At 37.8% G+C, this 24,168-nt stretch overlaps 3 protein-coding genes across 4 annotated transcripts; 1 reads left to right on the forward strand and 2 right to left on the reverse strand.

Annotated features, from left to right (window-relative positions):
• Window positions 1–7,069: 7,069 nt before the first annotated feature.
• LOC115436430 (hairy/enhancer-of-split related with YRPW motif protein 1-like) lies at window positions 7,070–9,197 on the forward strand. The gene is made up of 5 exons (XM_030159304.1): window positions 7,070–7,265; window positions 7,463–7,535; window positions 7,634–7,717; window positions 7,847–7,928; window positions 8,026–9,197. Exons 1-5 carry the CDS (start codon window positions 7,180–7,182, stop codon window positions 8,628–8,630), a joined length of 930 nt encoding a protein of 309 aa, XP_030015164.1. The 5' UTR covers window positions 7,070–7,179; the 3' UTR covers window positions 8,631–9,197.
• A 1,110-nt stretch (window positions 9,198–10,307) lies between these two features.
• On the reverse strand, window positions 10,308–14,605 carry stmn2a (stathmin 2a). Its single transcript, XM_030158587.1, has 5 exons — window positions 14,456–14,605; window positions 12,516–12,611; window positions 12,174–12,346; window positions 11,793–11,984; window positions 10,308–11,709 (listed from the first exon to the last, which is right to left on the reverse strand). Exons 1-5 carry the CDS (start codon window positions 14,472–14,474, stop codon window positions 11,650–11,652), a joined length of 540 nt encoding a protein of 179 aa, XP_030014447.1. The 5' UTR covers window positions 14,475–14,605; the 3' UTR covers window positions 10,308–11,649.
• Window positions 14,606–18,992: 4,387 nt separating this feature from the next.
• upp1 (uridine phosphorylase 1) lies at window positions 18,993–22,943 on the reverse strand. Of its 2 annotated transcripts, none has more exons than XM_030159246.1 (8): window positions 22,845–22,943; window positions 22,500–22,544; window positions 21,461–21,572; window positions 21,215–21,373; window positions 20,771–20,885; window positions 20,129–20,338; window positions 19,887–20,033; window positions 18,993–19,801 (listed from the first exon to the last, which is right to left on the reverse strand). In XM_030159246.1, exons 2-8 carry the CDS (start codon window positions 22,538–22,540, stop codon window positions 19,653–19,655), a joined length of 933 nt encoding a protein of 310 aa, XP_030015106.1. In that variant the 5' UTR covers window positions 22,541–22,544; window positions 22,845–22,943; the 3' UTR covers window positions 18,993–19,652. The 2 variants fall into 2 exon arrangements, with proteins under 2 accessions (XP_030015106.1, XP_030015107.1); XM_030159247.1 differs by having other exon boundaries at window positions 22,500–22,540; window positions 22,845–22,873.
• Between the last annotated feature and the right edge of the window lie 1,225 nt (window positions 22,944–24,168).

A 24,168-nucleotide genomic window follows, 5' to 3' on the forward strand; every position in this document is an offset into this window, starting at 1 on the left:
TGTAGGAATATCTGTTTTTACAGCCATTTCTTGTGCAGATTTTATTCAAAGTTCTTCAGGGCAAACATGACACTTGAAACAAGCCCAGCCAGGTGTTTATGGTAATGCAAGGTTGGTGCCCTCCAGATCAAACCTTCTTTAAAACAAAGATTTCCCTTGGCTGTGACCCATCCTGTAAGCTGTACAACAATGAACCCACACACAGTACACAGGAGAAAATATTATTTTCAGTTCTGGACCTCACTAATACATCATAGGACCAGTGGCTGTGATACCCTTTGCATGATGTGCAGGAGATACATTTCAATTAGAGCCTGAAACACCCACAGCACACCTCACAAACACACACACATACACACACACACTCCATTGATATGCAAACAATGTTTTTCCTGTGGCAACACAATGTGTGGCCTTAAAAGTAGCTTGCTCCATGGTCCTCCTTTCTCTGTGTGGACATCACGTGCAGTCTCCTGTTGCGCTTATTTGGGAACCAGTCTTGTGATCTGCCTTCCCTCTATTGTGGACTTGCATAAGTTAACTGGTAATGGGCAGTGTGCTGGTAAATGTTATGAACAATATAATTGTTACAGCCTAGGGTACAGGAGTGTGTACTATTGTATAAAAGGCAATAAAATATATTTATTTACACAAGAGTGATTGAAGTCATCCACCACTTTTTCAAACCTGCACCGAAAATCATCTATATCAGAGTTCAAAGTACTGTTCTAAATCTTCGGTAAATGTTGTTCATGCCCTGTAATTGAGTCCAAGCCCTGTAATTGGCAGCCGGTACTGAGATCATGGTGTCGGTATTATGGCCTGAGGAGCTGTCCTTAGAGAAAAGATTTTAAAAATCCTGCTAAACAAAGAAACAAGGAAGTTAACATATCCTCCCCGGCTTTACCTATCCAAAAAGGCACAAGGAGAATGAATGCCAACAAAGGCAGGAAAGTAAAGAATGAGAAGGCGGGTGTATTATGGTCAGACAGTGGGAATGAGTCTCAGGTCTGGTCCCTGCCCAATATAGCGCCTGGGTGCTGACTGAAACTAGAAGGGACAGGCAGGAAGCTGTGGCCCATAGGATAACATTGTTGTATAGAAGCTGTCTGGGAGACATTTCCCTTGGCTAGAAAAGCAATTTAGGACCAACATGGGTGGCATTTTCTCTGACTTACATAATATGCTATGTATTTACAAGAATGTTCGTAACTTTTTACATTCATCTATTGCATTTGCATTACTCAGTTTGAATAGAACAAGGCATGATGGTCTCACAGGGGCCCCCCTCCAACACACACACAAATGCAAACTTCACTCCAGCAGTTGCTGAATGACAGGTATAAGATGTCAGAATGGTGTGCACACAGGATGCAGGCACGGCTGCAAGCGTCGCTGCTGCCGACAGCCCCAACGGTTGACATAGTAAATCAATCCTGATGGGAGGGTGGGCAGGACAGAGGGGTGGGTGGGGGGTTCCAATGGGACTGAACCAGCCTCTGTCAGACACACTCAGCCACTCAGCCAGCCAGAGAGAGACTGTCGACGGGTGGGAGAACACTCGCCGGGAAGCGCTCACACGGAGATTGAGTTACCACGGAATTAGATCAGGGCTGTGGGAAACAGCACCTCCTAAACACTCTTGCACACTCTCGGTCACACACACATAAACACATGCAGACACACCAGCACACACTCAGCCGCACTCTTGCACACAAAGAGTCACCAAGGGAAACCTAAGGGAAGATTGAGGAAGGCAGCTGGGCACACGCCAGTTTCAAACAAATGCTTGCTTATACCTCTTAGCTTCCTGGCACTGGTTTAAGAGTAGTTTCTTCAGGCTGGTGCCGAGGTAGGTCCATAGTCAACGGGCAAATTAGAATGTTCTGCAATTTATTATATGTAAATATGCTCAGGATGATGAATAGAATATGGCAATTACCAGCAAATGAGCAAACACACTCAAAATTTGGAACCAGAGGCACCAAACATCAGCAGCACTGGTGATGCCACAGATGGAAAGTCAAGGTTTTTGGAGGAAGAGTCATAATTATGTTTGACGGGTCAATGGAGTGCCAACGCTAATGTGAAAGACCTTGACTGTCAGGTGTGTGGAGAGTGGTTTGTGTCTGCTTAATGGAGACCACATGAACCTACCTCTCCGGCAGCACTGGTAGCACTGTAGACCGCTATTACTATAATAGCATCATAAACAATACTCAAGTGATCCCAGATATATTCAGCTTTCATTCGGGAGAGTCAAGCAGGGGCCATGTATCCTTTAGACTTGGGTAAAGAGCAAGGAAATGAAAGGCTGGGCATCTGTGTCTTAAATGGTCCCACTGGCATCACACTTTGGACAATATAGATATAGGGAGGATACAGACATTAAAGATTTCTCAGCCCTGTATTATGATCATGTTAAGGTCTATAAATCTACCAAATGGGAGTGAGTGTAGAAATGCATGAAATTGGTAAAAGTAGGTGTGGTTTTTAGTGAAAGTGTGTGCTGACAGGGGGTGGGGGTTATGTATGTGTCAGGGATGGTGTGAAGGTTCATCCACACTCACTGCATCAACAGAATGACTGAAGCTCACTCACTGTATCTGTCATCACTGAAACTCCTCTGACATTCTGGGAACAGCATGTTGGCCTGCAGTTGCTCCCTGGAATCAAACTCTCATCCGCACTTGTCTAGCTCCCAGTGCACCGAGTTAACAACTGACCTGACGGACAGAGCAGAGAAACAGCTGCTCCTCTACAAGGTACTGGAATGGAAGACAGCAGGGCGGTCACGCTCTCACTGATGGCCTTACCAGACATGTAGAAAGTCAATGCAGGAATTATCTCAGCCCCAAGTCCTCTCGTTTCCCACACTGTCCATGTCCGACAGAAAACCAAAACACATATGACTGCTGTTTTTGTTTATTTGTAGCATTTATTGCATCTGTTTGTATGATTGTTTTGCTTGTCTGAGGACTGTTGAATATTATAAGAGGGAAACTGGACCAGTTTAATTCATGAGATTTCAATAAATGTGATCTGGGTGAAATTTGAGGTTGAATTTGCAGGTACAATGTTTTAACAAAAACTAAAACTAGCAATGAAATGACAACAATGGTAACAAAAATTAAACTTCTAATATCATTTTAGTTTGGGTTTTCCCCAAGAGTTGCACTGGGCGACTATACCACTTTGTCTGAATAAAAAGGATCAACAATAACGATGAGACATGAGCAAGAGAAAAAATACCTGTACAATATGGTACATATAATATATAGTGGTTATGTAAATCAAATTCCATGCATTCAGTGTATTCTTGCATCCTACATTTTCCAACCAAGGTTAAATCTAACACTATTTTACTCTATTAAAACTACTCAATTCCTCAAAATATAAACAAAAATACTTGACTAAACTGCATTAAAAGCCAAACTATGAGACAAAACAAAAATAAAAGCCACTGCTGTGGTGGGAAGTGGTTTGTGATGGAGTTTTCTCAAAAGAGGCTACTAAGTTTCACTTTTCATTTCGTTTCATTATTTGAGATCTTTGAGTACTTATTAGTGCAATCATCATACTTGTTGAAAATAAATGGAATAAAGCAAAACAAAAAAATCTAATATTTTTAAGAGCATGTACTTGATTTTAGAACTCAAGTATATGCTCTGCTTTGTGTTTGTCTGTAAAGACGGAAATATCTGTGTCTCATGCCTCTCTCACTCTCTCTAATACACACTAGAAAAACACTCAAAGGGGATCAGTTACACGCTGGAACATAAACATTGAAAGCTCCTGTGTTTTATATAGTTTGCCCTTTAACCCAAGCATATTAGTGGGGTCAAAATTATCACACTTTCTGCAGACCACCCCTGCTCCCATCCGACAAGTAATGATTGAAGGGCTGAAGTTTTCCTGCTTATATATTTGTATATATATCTCAAATCCAAATAACTTAATATACAGTTGCATGTAGTTCAAGGGTCTAACATTTCTGTTTCTCTTTCCCACTACACAGTAGAGTGAGGTTTGCATGTTTTCACCCCCATAGGATGAATGATTCTCTGGGAAGTTCTCCCTGTGCCAGTTAGATGACCTGTTTGCACTGACTGGGGAGCAGGCTGAGGCTGGGGAGCAAGGGGGGGTTTCCTAGGAGAGCCTGGCAACACTGACCGGCTAATGTTGGGCCTCCCGGCTGATCAATGCTGTTGTGGAACCACACAGCTGACAGCAGACAATGAACAACACACTCTGCTAATAGGCCGTGTGTCCTTCACAACAGCAAAGAAGTGGAGAACTCCTACTATAATGGGACCTGTTGGTCATGAAGTGGGGTCTCAGCAGGGAAACTGGGGACCTGGGGCCAGGAGTCCACCAGTCCACTAGTTAGCCTAACTAACATCATCTCTATGGATAGACTAGGGGTGTCAAACATAAAACCCAATCTGATCTCAAATGGACCAGACCAATAAAAATAATAGCATAATAACGTATAAATAATGAATTCCAAATGTTTCGCTATGTTTTAGAGTGAAAAAGTACAAAACATTTACACAGACTAATTAAAGCTGTGAATTACATGAACAACCTGAGAAAAATAAATGCAGTTTTAACAATATTGTGCCTCAGCTTATCATTTACGTATATGCATTGTAACTTACAATTTACAAATAAGTTATGGTGGATCTACAAAGACACAAGCATTTAATTACAGGCATAATGTTCTGAAAATTGCACTTATTTTTCTTAAGACAATTCATGTTGTTCATGGATGCTTAAGTTATTCATATTTTTCAAGGATAGTTCATAAATGTAAACATTTCTATACTGTAAATGTACTTTTTTTGCACAAAAACAAAGAAAATTTTGGAGTTGTCATTATTTATAGGTTGCTATTATTTTACTGATCTGATCCAGAAATTGGACTGTATGTGGCCGCTGAATTAAAATGAGTATGACACCCTTGATTGTTAATATCCTCAGTGTAATTTTTGTATTTCAGAAATTCATCCCATGAGCTGATTTGGATCTTTTGGCTTTACTGGCTTTGGCCCACAGGCTGTATGATTGACACCCCTGATCCAGTATGTGGTATATTATTTTGAAATGTTACTTATTATCTAAACTCAACAATAAAATTTATTGCTAATATTTATTAAGTAGGTCTAAACCAGGGGTGTCAAACATGTGGCTCGGGGGCCAAATCCGGCCCGCCAAAGGATCCATTCTGGCCCATGGGATGAATTTGTGAAATGCAAAAATTACACTGAAAATATTAATCATTTTAGTTCAGATTCCACATTCAGACCAATTCAATCTCAAGTGGGTCAGACCAACAGAATACGGTTATAATAACCTATAAATAATGACAACTCGAAAATTTTCTCTTTGTAAATGTAAACATTTTTATGTCATTTTACTGTATTTATACTAAAACAAACGATCATTTCTCATAAAAAAAAGAATAACCTGAACAAGTATGAACCTGAAATGTCTTAAGAAGTGCAATTTTACGAATATTCTGTCTGTTACTAAATGTTTTGTGTATTTGTAGATCCACTTTGATCTGTAAGTTATAATGTACATGCGTAAATGATAAACTGAAGCATAAAACTGTTAAAATTGCAATTATTTTTCTTAAGAAATTTCAGTTTGTTTCTGTTATTCACATTGTTCTAAAGGATAGTTTGTAGCTATAAACATTTTTATAATGTAATTTTACTTTTTTTCATTCTAAAACATGGAGAAAAGTTTGGAGTTGACATGGTCTGTATATTATTATGTTATTATTTTACTGGTCCGGCCCACTTCAGATAAAATTTGGCTAAATGTGGCCCCTGAACTAAAAGGAGTTGGACACCCCTGGTCCAAACACTTAAACTGGAATCAAACTGCAAAACAAAGCCTTTTGGCTACCTAATGCAGAAGCAAATAATTATTGGCCCACATGTATGATACCCCTGGGATAGACCAAGTGGATGAAGTTGAAATAAATAAAGTCTATGGTTAGATTCTGCACTTTTCAATTTTTTTTTCTCCCCCTGTAAGACACTTTTTTTCCCCAACTTTATTAACAACATTTGAGTATACAGTACAAAATTTTAAACAAACAATAAGATGTCAAAAGGGAAAAAGCATTTGAACATATAAGTTTAAGAAAATAATGCATAGATTTAAAAATACAAAGCATAAAATATAAATAATAGTAAAAAAAAAAAAAAAAAAAAAAAAAGTAAATAAATAAAATAATAATTCTGACAAATATAAATAAATAAATAAATAAATAAATAAATAAATAAATGCAACAGAGTTCAGAAAATTAACATTTAAAAAAAAAAAAAAAAAAAAATTATAAATAGCCAAGGTGTTAGTGCTTTTTTTTATTATTATAAATGAGTTCTAAACATTTAATATAATTTCCAAGTTCTAATAAGAAGATTTTAAAATTTGGGAGTGTTTTAGTATATTTGTTTTTATGTATATGAAATTTTCCAAATAATATGAACAAATTTACAATAAATTCTAGATTGTTAGTATCATGTTTAAAATAAGTAATCACATTTTGGGATGTTATGTTTATTTTATTGTTACTTTTAGGTATGATATAATTTTCCATTTTGGACCAAAAATTAGAAGAATGTTCACATAAAAAGAATAAGTGTAGAGTAGTTTCAGATTCAGATTGACAAAAGTTGCATATTTCTTCCACATCATAAAATCGACATAAAATAAGTGTTGGAGTATATATATGTCATGTAAAATTTTGAGATGTAAAATTCTAATTTTGTTTGTAATACAGTATTTATACAGTAATGTCCATGCTTTTGACAACTCAATTTTAGAAAAAGCTGAATTCCATACTGCTTTGCCTCTGGGGGAAATTTTCCTCTTTTCCTCTGTAAGACACCTTTTTCCCCCACTTGTTTTGTCTTTACAGCAGATGTCATTCAAATGCCACCTGCATTTTAACAGGCTTAAGTCTTTCTGGAGCCCCGCCCACCTCATTGAGCGGACCCCGCCCCCCTGACCGCGGTGTGAAAATGATGGGAGGTGAATCACATCTGACGCTCAGATCGGTGCGCACAGCCTCGGCCGTCAGTACGCCTCAGAAGCTCCTCTCTCCCGTAGGTCTGTCTAAAAGGAGCAACTTCAGTCCGTCACTGTGGGTTTGGAAGCAAAATGAAACGGAGTCACAACTACAGCTCTTCGGACAGCGACCTGGACGACAATGTGGAAGTGGAAAAAGACAGCGGCGACGAAAACTGGTACCATTTGAAAAGTTCATCATCCCCCTTTTTTTTTTTATTTTGAACAGAACTGGGGTTAATTCACAGAGTAGAACACTTGAAATTCAATCCATATATTGAACTAGCTTTTAAGCCATTGTCAGCTACCTAACATTCTCCATGCATTCATGTGTTTTATTCTGAGGTGGACTTATTTCTTGTGTACTTTCTTTCAGCCCCCTGGATTCCCACGGCTCCATGTCACCCACTACCACCACCCAAGTCCAAGCCAGGAAAAGGCGCAGAGGGGTAAGGCAACGGACCATCTCCAATGGCCCTTCAGATCCTGTTGTTTTCTCTCCACATTATTGCACCAGTTACATATTTTTATTTGCATTTATTGACAGATTATTGAGAAGCGTCGTCGTGACCGCATCAATAACAGCCTTTCAGAGTTGAGGAGACTGGTGCCAAGTGCTTTTGAGAAACAGGTCAGTTACCTGGAACATATTTCTATAATGGTGATTTGTTAATTTGTTAGATTTGCTCATCATCATTAAGTGACTAATTTTGGCCAATGTATGTATTTATGTATGTATTTATTTATTTATTGTATACAGGGGTCAGCTAAATTGGAAAAAGCTGAAATTTTGCAAATGACTGTGGACCATTTGAAGATGCTTCATGCTTCTGGTGGCAAAGGTAAAGATCCTTGGTCTTTGATTTTCATCTCTCATTCATTCGTTTAGGATATGTAGAAATGTCTCTGCCTCTCTAACTCTGTGTCTGTTTGCATTAGGTTACTTTGAGGCTCATGCACTTGCTAAAGATTACCGCAGCCTGGGCTTCAGGGAGTGTCTGGCAGAGACAGCCCGCTACCTGAGCATCATCGAGGGCCGGGACAGTACAGACCCCCTGCGCCTACGCTTGGTTTCCCACCTCAGTAACTATGCTTCACAGAGGGAGGTGCACACTGGACTGGAACATTTAGCCTGGGGCTCTGCCTATGGGACTCCCCCTACCCATCTACCCCACCCCCTCCTCCTACAACATCCCCAGGCCAGGACATCTGCATCCAGAAGCAACAGCAGTCCATCTTCCTCCTCTTCTTCCTCAACATCCTCCTCCTCCTCCACTGAGGCATCTGCGATATCTAGTCTCAGTGTCATGCCCCCCACAGATTCACTCAGGGTACCCCCTAATGGATCGCTGCCCCTCAGTCTGCCTGTGCCAGCGTCCAAGCTTTCGCCACCCCTCCTCTCATCCCTCTCTTCACTTTCAGCCTTCCCTCTGTCCTTCGGTGCTTTTCCTCTGGTCTCCCCAACAGCTCTCAGCACAGCCAGCCCCTCCTCCACCCTGTCAAAACCCTACAGGCCTTGGGGCACGGAGATCGGAGCCTTCTGAAACTAACAACTGGACTGAAGGCAACAGCTGAGCTGTGCCCACCACCACAGACGGGGCAGGTTGTCTTGCCTCATGTGTTTTTATGGCAATAAAACACAGGGACAAGGCGAACTGATTTTGTTTTATAAGGAATACATGTGAGAGGTTGCTGACGGATGTAAATGTCTACCAGTGTGTCATTACTTAAGTGAATGAAAGAATCCTAAATAATTTTGTTTTACTCATTGAAATTGATAATTAATTTAGGTAACATGCACTGTCTCCTGGTTGAGGACTGATATAACATATGGCCCATGAATAGATTTACTGTAAGCACAAATTTAGAAGTAAACTATGTAGACCAGATAGTGAAACTTCTACATTTGTCAAGCACGGATACCTGTATTTAATATAATGTAGAGCTACTTTATTCGGTCTACTTATTTAGTAGCATCAGAACTACATGGAAATGAATATTCATATTATATGCACCATATTTGAAAAACTAACTACTTGACAAGTGGATGCTTGCATTCTTGTATCTATTTGTAATATTTTTGTACCAATAAATTCAGGTTAAGAACAAAATCCGGATTTAGCTAGTGTGTTTGTTTCTCTTTCTTGCTTGCACTTAATCATGTATGATGGGAAGTTATATTCTTATTTTAATCACATAAATAATGTCAACACAAACAAGCAAACTGGCCTCCATTGTAAAATCTGCAGGTGCGTGTTTACTGCAATCAAATGGAAGGTAATAATGGTCTGATAAAAACTTGATTATCGCCTGAAATGCAATTCCTTCAGTGCATGCCAGGTAAGTAACCAAATCTGAGTACATTGTTGCCCTTATGAATACCCAGGAAATCATTAAGAGCCAGAGGAAATCCTTTACAATGTTGGCCTGACCTCACCAACTTGGGTTGGTCTGAAGCGGAGACAATAGTGTGAACAGGATGGGGACATTGGAGGAAAGCGGTAAAAAAGTAACAACAACACACAGACAGCTGGACCCATAAATCACTGCTCAGCTTGAATGTGTTGTTTTGTAGTCCAATCTTAGCAACGTGGATTTTAACTGTTCACTGTTTTTGAATGACTCAGGTTTCCAGGAGAAGCAGTTGATGTCTGGGATTTGTCCCCTGAGGGCTTTAGCCACATGCTATTAATAATAAATGAAGATTATTGTCTTCCTTTAAGATCTCAAATATTACTGAAATATGGCCTTTAAGTACTGATGAGTAACAAAAACCCTGCTCCATTTCATTTCACAGCCACTGGGAGTCAAATGATTATAAACTGTATATAAATAAATGATAAATGCATTTGTGTTATGACAACAGTTAAAAATATTCAAGAGTTATAGTATTTAGTCAGTGTTTATATTGGGTGTAATGTGAACTTTTGCCCTATTTTCAGAGCAGCTCAGTTCTTTTTGCGTAAATAAATCTTTCACTGCCATCTACTGGAGGAACATTGCAATTTTGTTTGCCTTCAACAACTCATGCCGACCATGACTTCATTTTGTTTGTTTAGTGTTAACCCCAACCATGGAGGAGAAAAGTATATTCATAGTATCCTATAGTATATTTACAATAATGAAAAAAACAAACTGCTCTCTAATTATTCATTTGCATGTTAGTTGTATTACCATCACAGACAAGCAATAAATAAAAGATCATCTTAGGGAGGCTGTGGTTCTCAAGATGTGTAGATAACTGGTATTTTATTTGGCAGTTTACATTTTCCCTTGTCTTTAAGCACAGAAAAGTATTAGATGGTGCATGCCATGTTCACAGAACCCCAAACCTTTATTCAGCAAAGCTTTCACAGAGAAATATATGAAGGGATAAACACAAGCAGCAGAGGATGCAGATATCAGTGGTACTGTATATTAAAAAGAGACTAGTTCAGTGTGCTGAATGTTAAGCATCCTGCTTCCATTCTCTTTCTAATCCCCTAAAGAGAGTAGACGCTAATGATGCCTCATGATTAATCCACATTCACACACACCCACACAGACATACATTATGTTCACACTATCAATATTAAGGTAGGAGCAACAGCACATTCCACTGTCCGAGACACTATGCATGGTACCAGTATGGTGTCATAACATTCAAATACTGTGTACATAACAAAGCAACCGAATCAGCTAAAGATGGAGTCAATGAGAAAGGGGAGGTGGGATTCAGCAAGTGTATAAACAGTTGCTCCCTTTGGGCAAAGACATTCTTAATAACAATAAAGCACCTATCAAGTTCATAATCAAGCTCATTTCCGAGGAAGTGGACACTTTTTCAATTTGTGGGTTTGGCATATTGTTAACTTCAGAGCGTGCGTGTTGAGAATGAGCAAGTGTGTGTGAGGAAGATACAGATGGGAAAGGTTGTTGATATCTTGAGGAGTCTTTAACCTAAGTACACCGACCGTCATTCTTCACAAATACACAGAAACATCATCATCATCATCATCATGACATCAGGAAACACTGCAAATGTCAGTCTACGGCCAACTCACAACACTGAAGGCTTTCACAAGAAAATGGTTGTAAAGTCAAATTTCAAGAACTGAAATAATCATTCACAAAAAGTTAGAAAATGTACAGTGCAGTACATTACAAATTTGCAATGCACCTCACCAGAGAGAGAGAGAGAGAGAGAGAGAGAGAGAGAGAGAGAGAGAGAGAGAGAGAGAGAGAGAGAGAGAGAGATAGATAGATAGATAGATAGATAGATAGATAGATAGAGAAAAAAAGAAGTATATACAAAATAATACCCATATTCTTTCATCTTCTCCTTAATCTTTAAATTCATTCAAATCTCAAGATAAGTGTTACTGATGTTTGTTTGTATCCGCTGATAATACTGATAATGGTGAGTACTGGTGGTGTAGTGTGGTGTGGTGGTGATGTCCTCCACCTCTTGACCCCCAGAGCTGGATGTCTGTTCTGGGGAGGGTGAGGGCAAGGCAAGGAAGGGGGTTTGGATGGGGGTGGTGGGGTGTTGATGGACTATGGAAGTCAGGACTGGTGTGAGGCTCATGCTTCCACCTCTTCCCTCATCTCTTTGTTCCTGCGCACCACAGCTGCATGCCTCTCCTGAAAACAACAAGAATGATGAGTCACCGGGATGACAAAAAGTAACAAACATGTACAGAGGCCGAGACTTCTAGATTTCTCACCTTCTCTTGTAGACGCTCAATCATGGCTGCCAGATGGGCTTCACGATTCTCCTTGATCTGCTCCAGCTTACTCTGGAGCTTCTCCTCAGCCATCCTGCTGAAGTTGCTGTTTTCTTCCATGGCCTTTAGCAACACATCCCTCTCATGCTCCCGTTTTTCAGCCAGCACCTTCAGAACCTGGGCCTCCTGGGACTAAAGATGTGTAAACAAAGTAGCAGAACAATTGATTTATGTTAAATGTTAAATAGGGTTGACCTTTTTATCATACAATATGCATAGAAGTTACCTGCAAAGGGAATATCAAGCTTTTACCCTCAGGAGCAGAACTGGGTTTAGTATATGTAAAGTATATAATGGAATTATATAATAAAACATTCTCACCTTCCTCCGTTCTTCAGCAGCTTCCAGTTTTTTCTCAATGTCCTCCAAGGAGATATCCCTCTTAGGTGGTGAGGGGAGGTTCTGAGCTACATCTGATACTGGTGACAGAGGCTTAAGAATCACCTCAAAGGCCTGACCAGAAGCCCGCTTGTTTATTGGTCTAACTTCCATGTCTGTAAATCAGACAATGACAATAACGTCAGCAAAATCAGCATCCAATAATACAATACAATACAGTATATCACCACAATGATGTGTCACTTTCACTAATCTCTGTAGTTACAGAGCAAGTACTGCAGATGCTGGTGGTGGTTTATTGGTTGCAAAAGAGCTGATCCATACCTTCAAACTCATGCGCAAGCTTGTTGCGTGATTCTGGATAGAAACAGGAGCAGATGATTGAGAGCACAGACAGCTCCTTCATCTTCTCTTTGTATGCTGTGAGAACATAAACAAAAAACAATACTTCCTGATTACATCCTTTGTGCTGTTGTTCATGAAAAGAATTTTTTAAAATCAAAAGCTCCTTTTAACACAATGAAGACAGCTAAGCACAAAAAAAAAATCACAAATTGAAGAAATGGCTTACAGATATTCTCAATTTAAGATATTATAAGCTAAGGAAATAAAATAAACCATAAACCAATTAGCATCAGACTTCTACTCCATCAGTGATGTCCTGAGAGTCTCAAAGTGCTGGGTTGCTTAATAATTCATTGGATGAACATCTTCTTTAAGGATCAAGCTAAGAATCCTTTGTAAAGGGGCTGAAACGAGCACATGTTTGGGTGTTGCAACTACATAAATTCAATTGATTTCATGAATGAAATCTGAGAGGTTTGCCTAGTATCCCATTACGATCAATATAAGATTAGTGATAATGTAGAACGGTCTGTGTGTCACATTATTTAATTTCCTGTTGAATGTTCTGCTCATTATCACATTTAATAAAACCCTATTTACATATCTTATACTTGTCTTATTGTTGGGGGATCTTATAATACCCCACAAGCCTTTTAATGGACTTCAATTAGATTAGACTGGTGCCTTTTTCTATGGTTTTTATCAGTGTATTTGACAAAGCACTAGTCATATTTTTTTAGAGCGGACTACAGATTGTAAGTGCTGCTGAGCCTTCTGCTGCAAAGGCCAGTGTGTGAAGCGGCCCCTTGCTGCAGGGCTGGCCTGCCTCCCACCCTGCCATACACCTGTCTACTCCACTATATATAACTGCCACCACTCATACTGTAATGAAGCCAGACTGCACATACAGTATTGTGTGACCATATGGGATACTTATTTAAGTCCTTGGTATATGTATTAGCCCCAGATATGGACACACAGACTCGAAAACAAAATGAAAACAAATATGCTATTCCTGGCCTACAACAAACTGCCCATTTAAGAGATGACTAATGCAGGCAATAAGCTCCCTCTTATCTCTATGGATAAGTGTGGTGTTAAATACCAGGCCTAATACTTAAAATTACATATCCCAGTATTGTGTTTTTGCAAATGCATGGTAACACAGCCAGTAATGCATCCTTACTGAGGACGAAGTAAGGAAAGCTATAGATAAAAGAGAAATTCCAGCTAATTAAACCAATAAAACAATTATATTAAGGACATGTTTAGAGAAAATGTGTAGAAATAACAAGTGCAGGTTGAACTACAGAGGGGCTGTGTTAAAGCAATGCTACTGAAAGCCTCTGAGCTCATCTGTCGGCTAAATGGTCGGCATCCCAGCATCTTGGGTGGGGTCCGTCTGCATTATGCTGCATGTTGGGACCGCTGTAGCATGAACCGCAGGTGCAGCGTTGTAAATAAAGCTGTCTCCGTCTGATCCCTGCTGTAGAATTCTACTAGGCTATGCAACACGACGAAAGATGAAAAGGAAATGAAGATTAAATGTAAAGGGTGACAAAACAGACATTTAAGAATCCTTGAGGCGGAGGATGCCTGCCTTGTGTGCACATATTCTTAGTGCATTTACCTGATTCTTGTGCAGGCCCATAACACGAAAAAAAAAAAATTAAAAAAAAAAAATAAAAATGAGTGCGCCAGTTTCATTTAGTTAGAATAATTTAACCAAGAAAGCATTTCCCAGTGGAAACCTTACACAGACACGAACACCAGCCGGCTGACCACACCAGGCCGACACCGGTTTTCTACAGAAAGGATGCATCAATCCATCCATGCATCCATCCATCCATCCATCAATTCATCCATTCCTTCATCCATTCAAACATCTCTCCAAACCTGATCCTTCTGAGAACGCTTACCGGTTGCTGTTTTGGCCATGGCTGTTGTATTTCTCCGCAGAGGATGCTGTAGCTCTATTCAGGTGAACGGTGATGCTGCTTAAGGCACTGAGTCAGCGAACAGACCAGGGTAGGATCGGATCGGATGGCAGGCGGGAGGTGTGGGCACGCACGGGAGCGCGCAAACAGACCCTCCTAAGGCGCGCAGACGGGTAGCAGACTCAACAACTACTGTGACCATGAGCAGGCAAATAAGGCTCTCATCATGTGTTTTTAGAGCTGGTATTAAAGGTAATTGTAATTTGCTGACACTATCTTACATAATTTCTGTGATTTGTAATGATGCAGTCAAATATACCGTATATTACCTAATATCTGTTCTCAGCAGTCACTTACAATAAACTGCGCCTACATTATCAGTCAGCACTTCCTCCACCATTGACTCAGAAAAGAAGATTAAAAATTACCACATAGCAATACATAGACTATTTGTAAGACGTTTATTGGGAAATAATTCGAATTTGCCCAGCATATTGTAAACATTTTTAGTGATTAACCCTTTCATGCATAGTGGTCACTCCAGTGGACAGTTATTCTCCAGCTGTTCTCTTGTATGTTCATGGATTTTGTTGTTTTAGTTTCATATGAGCCAACACAAAGACGCTTATGCATCATCCCAAACAAATGCAATTGAAAACATTACTGTAACTTTGTTGTTCTTGATAAACCTGATCTAACATGTTTGAGTGCAAATCAACTCCTTGTTATTGTTATTAGACTAATTAACAAGATGATTTTTTTTTTTTTTTTTTTTTTGCATATTATGTCCATGAAGTGAGTAATGATTAGTATTAGAGTACTCTACAGACAAAAAGTTAAGGATATTTCTTTCTTTTTTTGTCTTTTTTTTTTTTTTGTCATTTTTGCCATTTGTAAATAAAACTGTCTGGTCATTAAAAAAATGTGTTTCAATTCAGTTCACACACAAAAAAGTAAAAAGCTTTGTGCAAGAATCCCAACTGAAAAAAATAGCCCAAAAATTAAAAATATCCATAACTTTTTGTTTGTAGTGTATGTTAAAATGTGAGAAACATCAAATTAGCAGCATTTAATGTTTTTATTTCATAGTTTTCACACAGTATATCAGTAAGTACATGTTTCTTTGCTTAAAAAATTAAACACATGGTGTCCAGCTTGGTGGACATTTTCGCAACTCCATGAAAAATAGCTTCATAAAAATAATAATAATAATAATAATAATCGCATTGTTTATTTAATGCCCAAAGAGAAATAAAGAAAAAAATCTTAATGTTCTCATAATTTATGCATGAAAGGGTTAAATTCATCTCACACTGAAGACATTATCTTCTCAATTAAAGGGAAACCTGCATAAAATCAATCTCTGACTAAAAACTAGAGGTCTGAGTAACTTGCACTGGTAGACCGGGTCAGTTGAGTTTACTTAAAAAAAATTGAGGAAACCGGTTGCCTTAAAAAAATTTAAGTAATGAGTATTGAAAACTTGAGTGTATTAAACTTAAATGCTTGATTTGAATGGAATTACTATTTTAAATACAACACACTAAATGCCAAGTTAATTCAACTTAAGATTTATTGCAATGTCAATTGCTTTGTATAATCGTTAGACTTAATTTCATCAAATCATTGTTCTCAAATCTAAATTGATTTAAATTAAAATCTTTTGCAAAATAAATTGCTTTGTATAATTATTCAACTTAATATATTGAGTTTATGACACTTAATTCCAAGTTCATTTAATTCAAAATCACAAGCTGCATTAATTTCAATTAAAAAAAAAAAAAAAAAAGAAAAAAGAAACTACTAATAAAATTATATTCTTTTTCTATATTTTGCTGTAGAAATTTTAACTTAAAACAATAATATGAAAGTCTTGGAACATAACGTCATGGCTATATAACCAAATGTTTCCAACCTTTCTCTCTATGAGACAGAATTTTTCTGTCTAGTGAATGAATGCTTAGCCCTACTCAAAACTCAGGTTGGAAGGTCCATGCTTTAACAAACAACCTTAAATCACTAGCTCCTGAGAACATATTTCAAGGTCTTGCACCAACATTTTCTCAGCTCTTTCACAATAGCACTTCTGCTGCTCAAACACCTGAATTACAACAAATTACATCAAAATATCGACAATATGGATTAATATGCTGGCTATTCCTTTGTTTTAATTAAACTGACCTGGTTCACAAAATAACACATTTCGAACAATGAAATGACAGCAACTGGATCAACAACCCATGATATCAGTACCAATGTCATAAGACATAAAGGGCAAACAGTGCACAAACAGCAACACGCTTTTCAAAAAGTGCAACATGAAAAACTATCCACCTGATACCTAGAGCAGCAGAATAATTATTTCAAATCCCATTTTAGACTCAAAGCTGCTTTTTCACCTTGTTCAATTAATGATCAGCTCATCATGAAGCTCTGCAGAAGCCTGATAACGATGTAATGGCTTCCAGGTGTGTTCGAGGAGGGAACTATCTAAAACATGCAGGATCGGAGATGGACACCCCTGCATTAAAAGTAGCCCCTTCTCCCCCACTAAAACATAAAATCAACCAGTGAAATGGTAAATTGTAAAATACAAAAAATAAACTTTCCCACAACAGCTAGATCTCCAAAGTCCCAGACACATCAAGCTGACTTCAGAGTATAATCTCAACTGCAGCTCATTTTGTGACTTGGATCAAAAGATGCAATTGCCCATATGTACAAGTTAAAATGGTGGCCCTTTACAACTCAGTGGAGATAAAAAGGTGTGGTCATGACTTAAACTTAGTGATTTAAATCCATTCAACTTAAACTTTTTCATACTTTCAACTATGTCTACAAATTAGTAGAATGTAAATAAATATAAAAAATAATATGCACATATACATATATTTTTAATAGACCGGACTCACACACCCACTCACTGTATAAAAACTCCAATTTGCACTCTGTACATATCACATTGTAAATCCACTGTAAATCTCAACCCATTGTTGTCTTTGTCTCTGGTAGACTGTTTGTCTATATTGTGTCCAGGTCCACATGTTGTCTGGGTTCATGTTAGAACTGTATGTTGTGAGCATTGTAAAAACCGAAGCCAAATTCCTTGTATGTGTTCAGATACTTGGCCAGTAAAGCTGATTCTGATCTGATTCTGAATGTACTTAACATTTTTACCATCGCCAATAGGTATTGTGATCGCTTTGCTTTGTGTGCTTGTTTGTTAGCAAGATAACTCAAAAAGTAATGGATGGATTTTTTTCTGGACAGAAATTTTGGTGGTGATTGGTGGGGGGCTGACTGATCTGCCTTGGTGGAGGTCTGTGCTCTCCGAGTGCTTTTCTTGTCTAGTAATGTAATAAAATGTAAATCATTTAAGTACATTGTAATTAAAGCATTTTCGTAAATACAAAGTCCAGGCTTACAGTGTGCCTATGAATCTACCAGGTGTATACAAAAGGTTAAATCATAAATATTGATATTTTTTGGATGAAATTTCAGGTTAAAGAATATGTTTAGATGATATAATTAGAGGTGTCAAAAGTATTCACATTCATTATTCAGGTAGAAGCATAGATACTAGGGTGTAGAAAGACTTCTGTAGAAGTTAAAGTATCAACTCAAACTTTTTACTCAAGTAAAAGTGTAAAAGTACTGGTTTCAAAACTACTTAAAGTATAAAAGTAAATGTAAGGAGAAAAAAATTCCATTGGGTCAAAAGCCTAGGCCACGCCGCACTCAGAAGGGTATCTATATTATCTATATTATAAAAGCCAAAGGGCCTCTGTGTGTGTGTGTATGTGTGTCTTGAGATTTACACAAAATTCAGAAAGAGCTGACTGCTGCAGTTGGGTATACTTATGTATTTTTGGTCAAGGAACAGACTAGTAAAAACAGCATGTTGACAGGACAAATATTTTGGGAGATATTAGTAATTATGGAATACCATAGCCTCACAATCACATTGCTATACCCAGAACGCTTTGGCAGTGACTGCTGGACAAAAGTGGTACAGCATGCACAAATACACAACAGCATAGAAACTACTACATCTAGACCATGCGGATCCCTTATGGGTCAACACACTAGTATATTTATACTTCTCATCCAACCACAATCAAATTCACTCTATCCATATGGCATGATTTATCTGGATATTTTTTTTTTTAAATTTGAACAATGACAAGCTAGAATGAAAACAAGCTGAAATGAAACCAGAGTAACAAGGCTATTTTAAAGATGTAATGAGTAGAAAGGACCGATAATAGGGTGAAAATGTAGAAAATGTAAGGAGTAGAAGCAAAAAGTCAGCTGGAAAATAATTACTCCGGTGAAGTATATATAACCAAAATTTCTGCTTAAATAAGGTAATGAAGTATTTGTACTTCCTTACTTGACACCTCTGGTTATAATATAGTAAAAACTGTTTCACATATCAGGCTCCTTTCACTTCTAAAATATTAACTTTGACTGTTGCTGCTATTTGCCATTCTTAAACACACACACACACACACAATAATTCAGACAGCATGAGGCTTTATTAGTTTGACAACATCCAGTGGATTTGCCCAAAGGTGACATTTTGTCTGCCATTTTGAGGCTCTGCATTACACCTCATGACACAAAAATACAGTGGCTTCATTTTAGAAAGACATTAAGATACATTCAGAATTTTAAAAGCCTGAAGAAGATACAGAGTTCGCAATAACTCATGACAAGGGACAAGGACACAAATCAACACACAATAATGTCATGACATCATTTAGAAGCACTGGGACAAGCTTTTCTTTAAAACACAACATATACACTCATATCTAATGATTCAAGTTTTGTGGAAAAATATCTTACACTTTAAAAAAAAACATGGAGGCCTTATTTAAGACATCTGTGATGAGTCTTTGCTGCTTTATTACATTATCCTTAAGTTAAATACAAACAAAAACAAGTAAAACAGTGCAGCATGGAGGTTTATCATGGTGGAAACAGGATAAGCTAAATCAGTAAGAAGGGAAACTGATGACATTCTGTCATATTAAAATTCAGTCGATATTTAACTGCTGTGTAGAAAATAAAATATTCAAGGGTAGTTATCATCTTCATATAATGTTATCAGTGGGTTATATATTTCAAAGCTATGTTGCCCAGAGTTTGAAGTATGCTTTCATGTCCACTGTGGCACTTAGCTATGTGCTTTGGCAGTCAGATGCTTCTTAATGTAGTGGCCAACCAGTATCTGAGGACGTTGTTGGTAACTGTGAAGAACTTCATGAGAGCTGTTCAGCTGATCCCCCTTCAGCCGATCCAGTAATGTTACACATACCACAGCCGCTGCGCAGAATTAGGAATTAATGTTAGAGAGTCAACAGAGAGGCAACATTGTGTGTTTTGACATTTTGCTGATGTTTTCTCTCACCTCGCAGACCACTCAGCTTGCACATTGCAGCAAAAACTGATGACTCCATTTCAATATTGCAAACTCCTGCCTCACTGGCCTTTTTGAGGTAGTCTTGTTTATCCTTCTCTGTGTAGGAGCAGAACGCACCATCCAAACGGGCTTGACCTGGGTGAATATGCAAGGGTAAAAGGTGCACAGTAAATGGTATGCATGCTGTTTTGAACCACTATAGCAGAGTGGCAATGCACCAAAATTCATACCTTCATAGAAATCCAACGTGCACATGGTGTTTCCTATCACGGTTGGAAATTGGTTCAGCTCCTTGCTGCATTCCAACAGCTCCTCAGACAGACCTAGGTCTAGATCAGTATTGCGAACCACTGTCCTCCCCAGAATCACCTGCTCAAACTTTGGCAGAAAGGTGGCATCCACAGATTGTTTGGTGACAACAACAGTGCCAGGCTCAAGCCCTGAAAACCAAACATGTCTGATTAGATAAATATTAATTTCTCTAACAGCATAGTAGGGTTCCATTTAAACAACTGCTTTAACATTTACATAGAATCTACTGTGTGATGAAATAGAGTAGAGTTAAACACAAAAGAAAACTGAAAGAACACTTAATCATTTCGGAAAGCACATTGTAAATTCTCAGTTCAGTAGCAAAGATCCAATCACAATCCTCATACCCATTACAGACTATAATCACTAATTCCAAAAAGATAAAAAATCAACAATATCAATAAACATTAGTGTGAGAAGAACTATCATCAGTTAATATTAAGTGCACTCAGAAAGATGTGGGGCTCCCTCTTGTGGTGCATCAGAAATTTGATAGTTCAATAAAATGCAAGTCCGTTATCAAGACTGCATTATTTAAGGTCTCCAAATGTGAGGCTTACCTATTCCCCCTGATGTCCCAATGCGTATGATTGTAACATCTGTGCAATGTGCATGATGGAGAAGCTTTATTAGCTCATGTAACATTATGGCAATAGATGGGATGCCCATGCCATGCTGTAAAATCAAGGAAAGGTACATCAGATTTAGCATCAATGTTGTTTATTCATAGCTAGGATATCTATACTAATTTAAAGCAATTACGTACATTTGTAGTAATGTGTTCTGTATGTATGTATGTATGTATGTATGTATGTATGCATGTCTTAGTTCCTGAATCCCTTCAGTGAAAGCTTACTACCCCTAATGCTATGTGCTAATGGTAGATACTCTGTGTTAGGGTGCTAAAGTGCAGAGCCAAAGCGAATTAACCTTTAAACTTTTTTATATGTTGTGAAGTCAGCATACAAAAGCAGATAACTGACAGAATGAAGTTGTCCACTTACACTGACAGAGAGTACAGGGCCAACTTTGTACATGGCATAGCGATCTGTTCCTGCACAGATATTTGGGTACTCTGACTTGGGGTCTTCCATACCAAGCTCGGCAGCAATGTACTCAATGAACGCTTTCATTCTCCAGGGACTACCTCCAACACACACAAACTGAAGCACACAAAAATATGAATACATTTTAAAGATAATTATAAATTTAAATTTTCAATCCACAACTGAATATCTTAAAATTATTACTTTCACATCACCAAACATGGCTGGCAGGTTGTGAGTTCCTGTCCCTAGACTGAAGTGGTAGAGGATGTCATCTTTCAGGGTATCCAGGTGTGGGTTGTGCACAAAAACAGAGCTTGGTAGAGAAAGAATGGCAAAATAAACTATTGATAGGAATTGAAATGAATATTAATTTCATCATTCAGTTGCAAAACAAACAAACTGAGATGCATGAAATTCAAAGGTCGTCAGTTATTACATTACTTATACTACTTTGTGTCATATTAACTAAATTTTATTTGACACCACTTTGAGATATTATGTATGTCACCACCCAAGTAACCTACAATGAACATATAAAATATCTGCAGCCTTAACAAATGTGTATAACTTCAATCTACCCTGCAATAGATGAAGAATCAGTGGATTAAGTTAGTGAATATTTAACTGGACAGGGCTGTATTAAATATAGTCTGACATTCAGGACAGAGGTGAATGCCTTCACATCCTGACACACCTAATATAAAAATTTCAAAATCAACGTGTAGGAGTGAAGCCAGGATGTACTCATTATTTTAAGAATAAGCTACTTTTACTTAAATTTTCACAAATCTGGAATCCTTTGTTTCAACTAGTCTGGAAAACAAATTTCCCCTTTGTTCCAGATTGACCTTTATGGTAATTTTTCCGCCTGGTCCTCTTTGTTTTTTCTATTCAGTGATGCACCTTGTGTAACACATACCGCATCAATATTCTAAATGTGAACCTTTCAAGACATGTTTTTTTGTTGTTGTTGTCTTTATTTTGTGTGTTTTTGTTAATGGAGAAGGTTGGTATACTTGTTCTTGTGGGGGTTTTTTTGCAAAAAAAAAAAAAAAAAAAAAAAAAGGAAATTGTGCAACAATTTATTTTCAACTGATGTCACATATGTTACAATGTTTGTATTGCCCAATTTCTATAAAACTCCAAATAAACAAAGGTTGGAAAAGACAAAGAATAAGCTACTTTAATAACTCGTATATTGTGGGATATTATAATTTGGTGTGGGACCGGAAATGCTTACGTGCTGCCTGACGCCGTTTGCTTCCTGTCCCCTGGATCCATCTTCCTGAAAAAATGTCGACCAAATTATCCGAATAAATTATTTAGTAGCCAAGCGCATCATGACACAATGCCTGTATGTTAACATTACTCACCAAAGTACGCGAAATACTTTACCTACCATAAAACTAAATTAGTAAAGTCACATAATTAACATAATTTTCAAATTAAAAACCCACTAGGAGGGCTCTTAATCAGACAAAACAGCAAACATGTTACTTTATCTTTATTGCTCACCGCGGAAAAAGAAAAAACTCCTTTCTTTACATAAAGTCATTCAAAGAATAGAGTAAAAGCAGTGGTTTACCTTTGCTGTGAAGCTATTCGACCTCTGCTTCCTCTGCTCCTGCTACATTAGTTTCGCTCTGTGAACATCCTGACGCCGCACGGTGGAGTCAGGCTCCTCCCACAACGACGTGACGTTCATCAGGTCGTGAGTCACAATAGGCTGCCTACTCTGCCGCTGTCACGTACGAAGCTGACAGATGGGAAACTACTACATCACGACATCCAGTAAAACTAAGTTCACTGAGGAAAAAAACTGCTGGGTTATTTAGGCGCTGGGGATTGAATCATTATCCTGCCCCCGGAATGGGAGGCAAGGGCTATTGTTTTTGGTTCAGTTTGTTAGTTTGTTAACACTCTAGCAGCAAAACTATTAGTTGAATTCATACCAAACTGGATTTATAGATTGCCAGTGACCCAGAATAGATCTGATTACATTTTGGGAACAGTAGGTCAAACTTCAAAATTTTATGAATTTTTTAAAATATTTTTTTTCTCCCATTTACTTATAATGGGCGGAATTTCAAATGTCTGTAGCAGCAAAATTATTGGTTGAATTCATACCAAATTGGGTTTATAGATTGCCAGTGACCCAGAATAGAAGTGGTTACATTTTGGGAAAAGTAGGTCAAAGTTCATAAATGTGTTTTCTTCTCCCATTTACTTATAATGGGCAAAATTTCAAATGTCTATAAAAACATCAATTTTGTTTAAATTTACTTCAAACTTGGCACAAAATAGAGGCAATTGATATGCTGACATCAGCACAAGCATAGACATGACATCAGCTGGATTGATGCCAAAATAAGCTACAATATGTGGGAGGGGTGTGGTTTGTTGTACCTAGCACCACTTGTTTGATCATATTTCAGTGACAATACAGACAAACTTCACATAAATAAGTTTTAATCCAGATACAGAACTGAGTGTAATTAATTTAGTGCATGTTATGGAAACAAAACATTACACATATACATGTCAACACCAAAATAGGACTGGTATCTGAGAAACCATAATACTTGATAGACTCCTTTAACCTTCAGCATGTTTCAGTCCTGGGTGCACTGTACTGCATTGCTTGTTTTGTATCAATGAGTTGTTGTTTTTTTTTTTTGTCTTTATTGTGAGCTACTAGACACCTGATTTCTCCAAAGGGAAATGTTCTAGAAATGTTCGTGACATTGCATATCTTCAAAATATCACTGTTTTTATTCAATGTAATTATTAAAAATAGTCAAAATAAAATAAAATATTTAGTTGCATATCATATGTTAAACTAACACATATGTCTGTCAAAAGTAAAGGATAAAACACTCAGTACAAATGTAGAGGACTGATAGCTGACC

Source organism: Sphaeramia orbicularis, chromosome 16 (genome assembly GCF_902148855.1).
Source record: "Sphaeramia orbicularis chromosome 16, fSphaOr1.1, whole genome shotgun sequence".
NCBI lineage: Eukaryota > Metazoa > Chordata > Actinopteri > Kurtiformes > Apogonidae > Sphaeramia > Sphaeramia orbicularis.

Bases quoted from the DNA above. Each gene is read 5' to 3' on its own strand.
- LOC115436430 (XM_030159304.1), top strand. From the start codon at position 7,180: ATGAAACGGAGTCACAACTACAGCTCTTCGGACAGCGACCTGGACGAC. The intron at 7,536-7,633 runs GTAAGGCAACGG...ATTTATTGACAG, and splicing joins CCAGGAAAAGGCGCAGAGGG to ATTATTGAGAAGCGTCGTCG. The intron at 7,718-7,846 runs GTCAGTTACCTG...TATTGTATACAG, and splicing joins CAAGTGCTTTTGAGAAACAG to GGGTCAGCTAAATTGGAAAA.
- stmn2a (XM_030158587.1), bottom strand. The intron at 12,347-12,515 runs GTATGGATCAGC...TCTGATTTACAG, and splicing joins GCTTGCGCATGAGTTTGAAG to ACATGGAAGTTAGACCAATA. The intron at 11,985-12,173 runs GTGAGAATGTTT...ACACATCTTTAG, and splicing joins CTGCTGAAGAACGGAGGAAG to TCCCAGGAGGCCCAGGTTCT.
- upp1 (XM_030159246.1), bottom strand. From the start codon at position 22,540: ATGGATCCAGGGGACAGGAAGCAAACGGCGTCAGGCAGCAC. The intron at 20,886-21,214 runs GTAAGTGGACAA...TTGATTTTACAG, and splicing joins GCCCTGTACTCTCTGTCAGT to CATGGCATGGGCATCCCATC. The intron at 19,802-19,886 runs GTGAGAGAAAAC...AATTCTGCGCAG, and splicing joins CAAGCTGAGTGGTCTGCGAG to CGGCTGTGGTATGTGTAACA.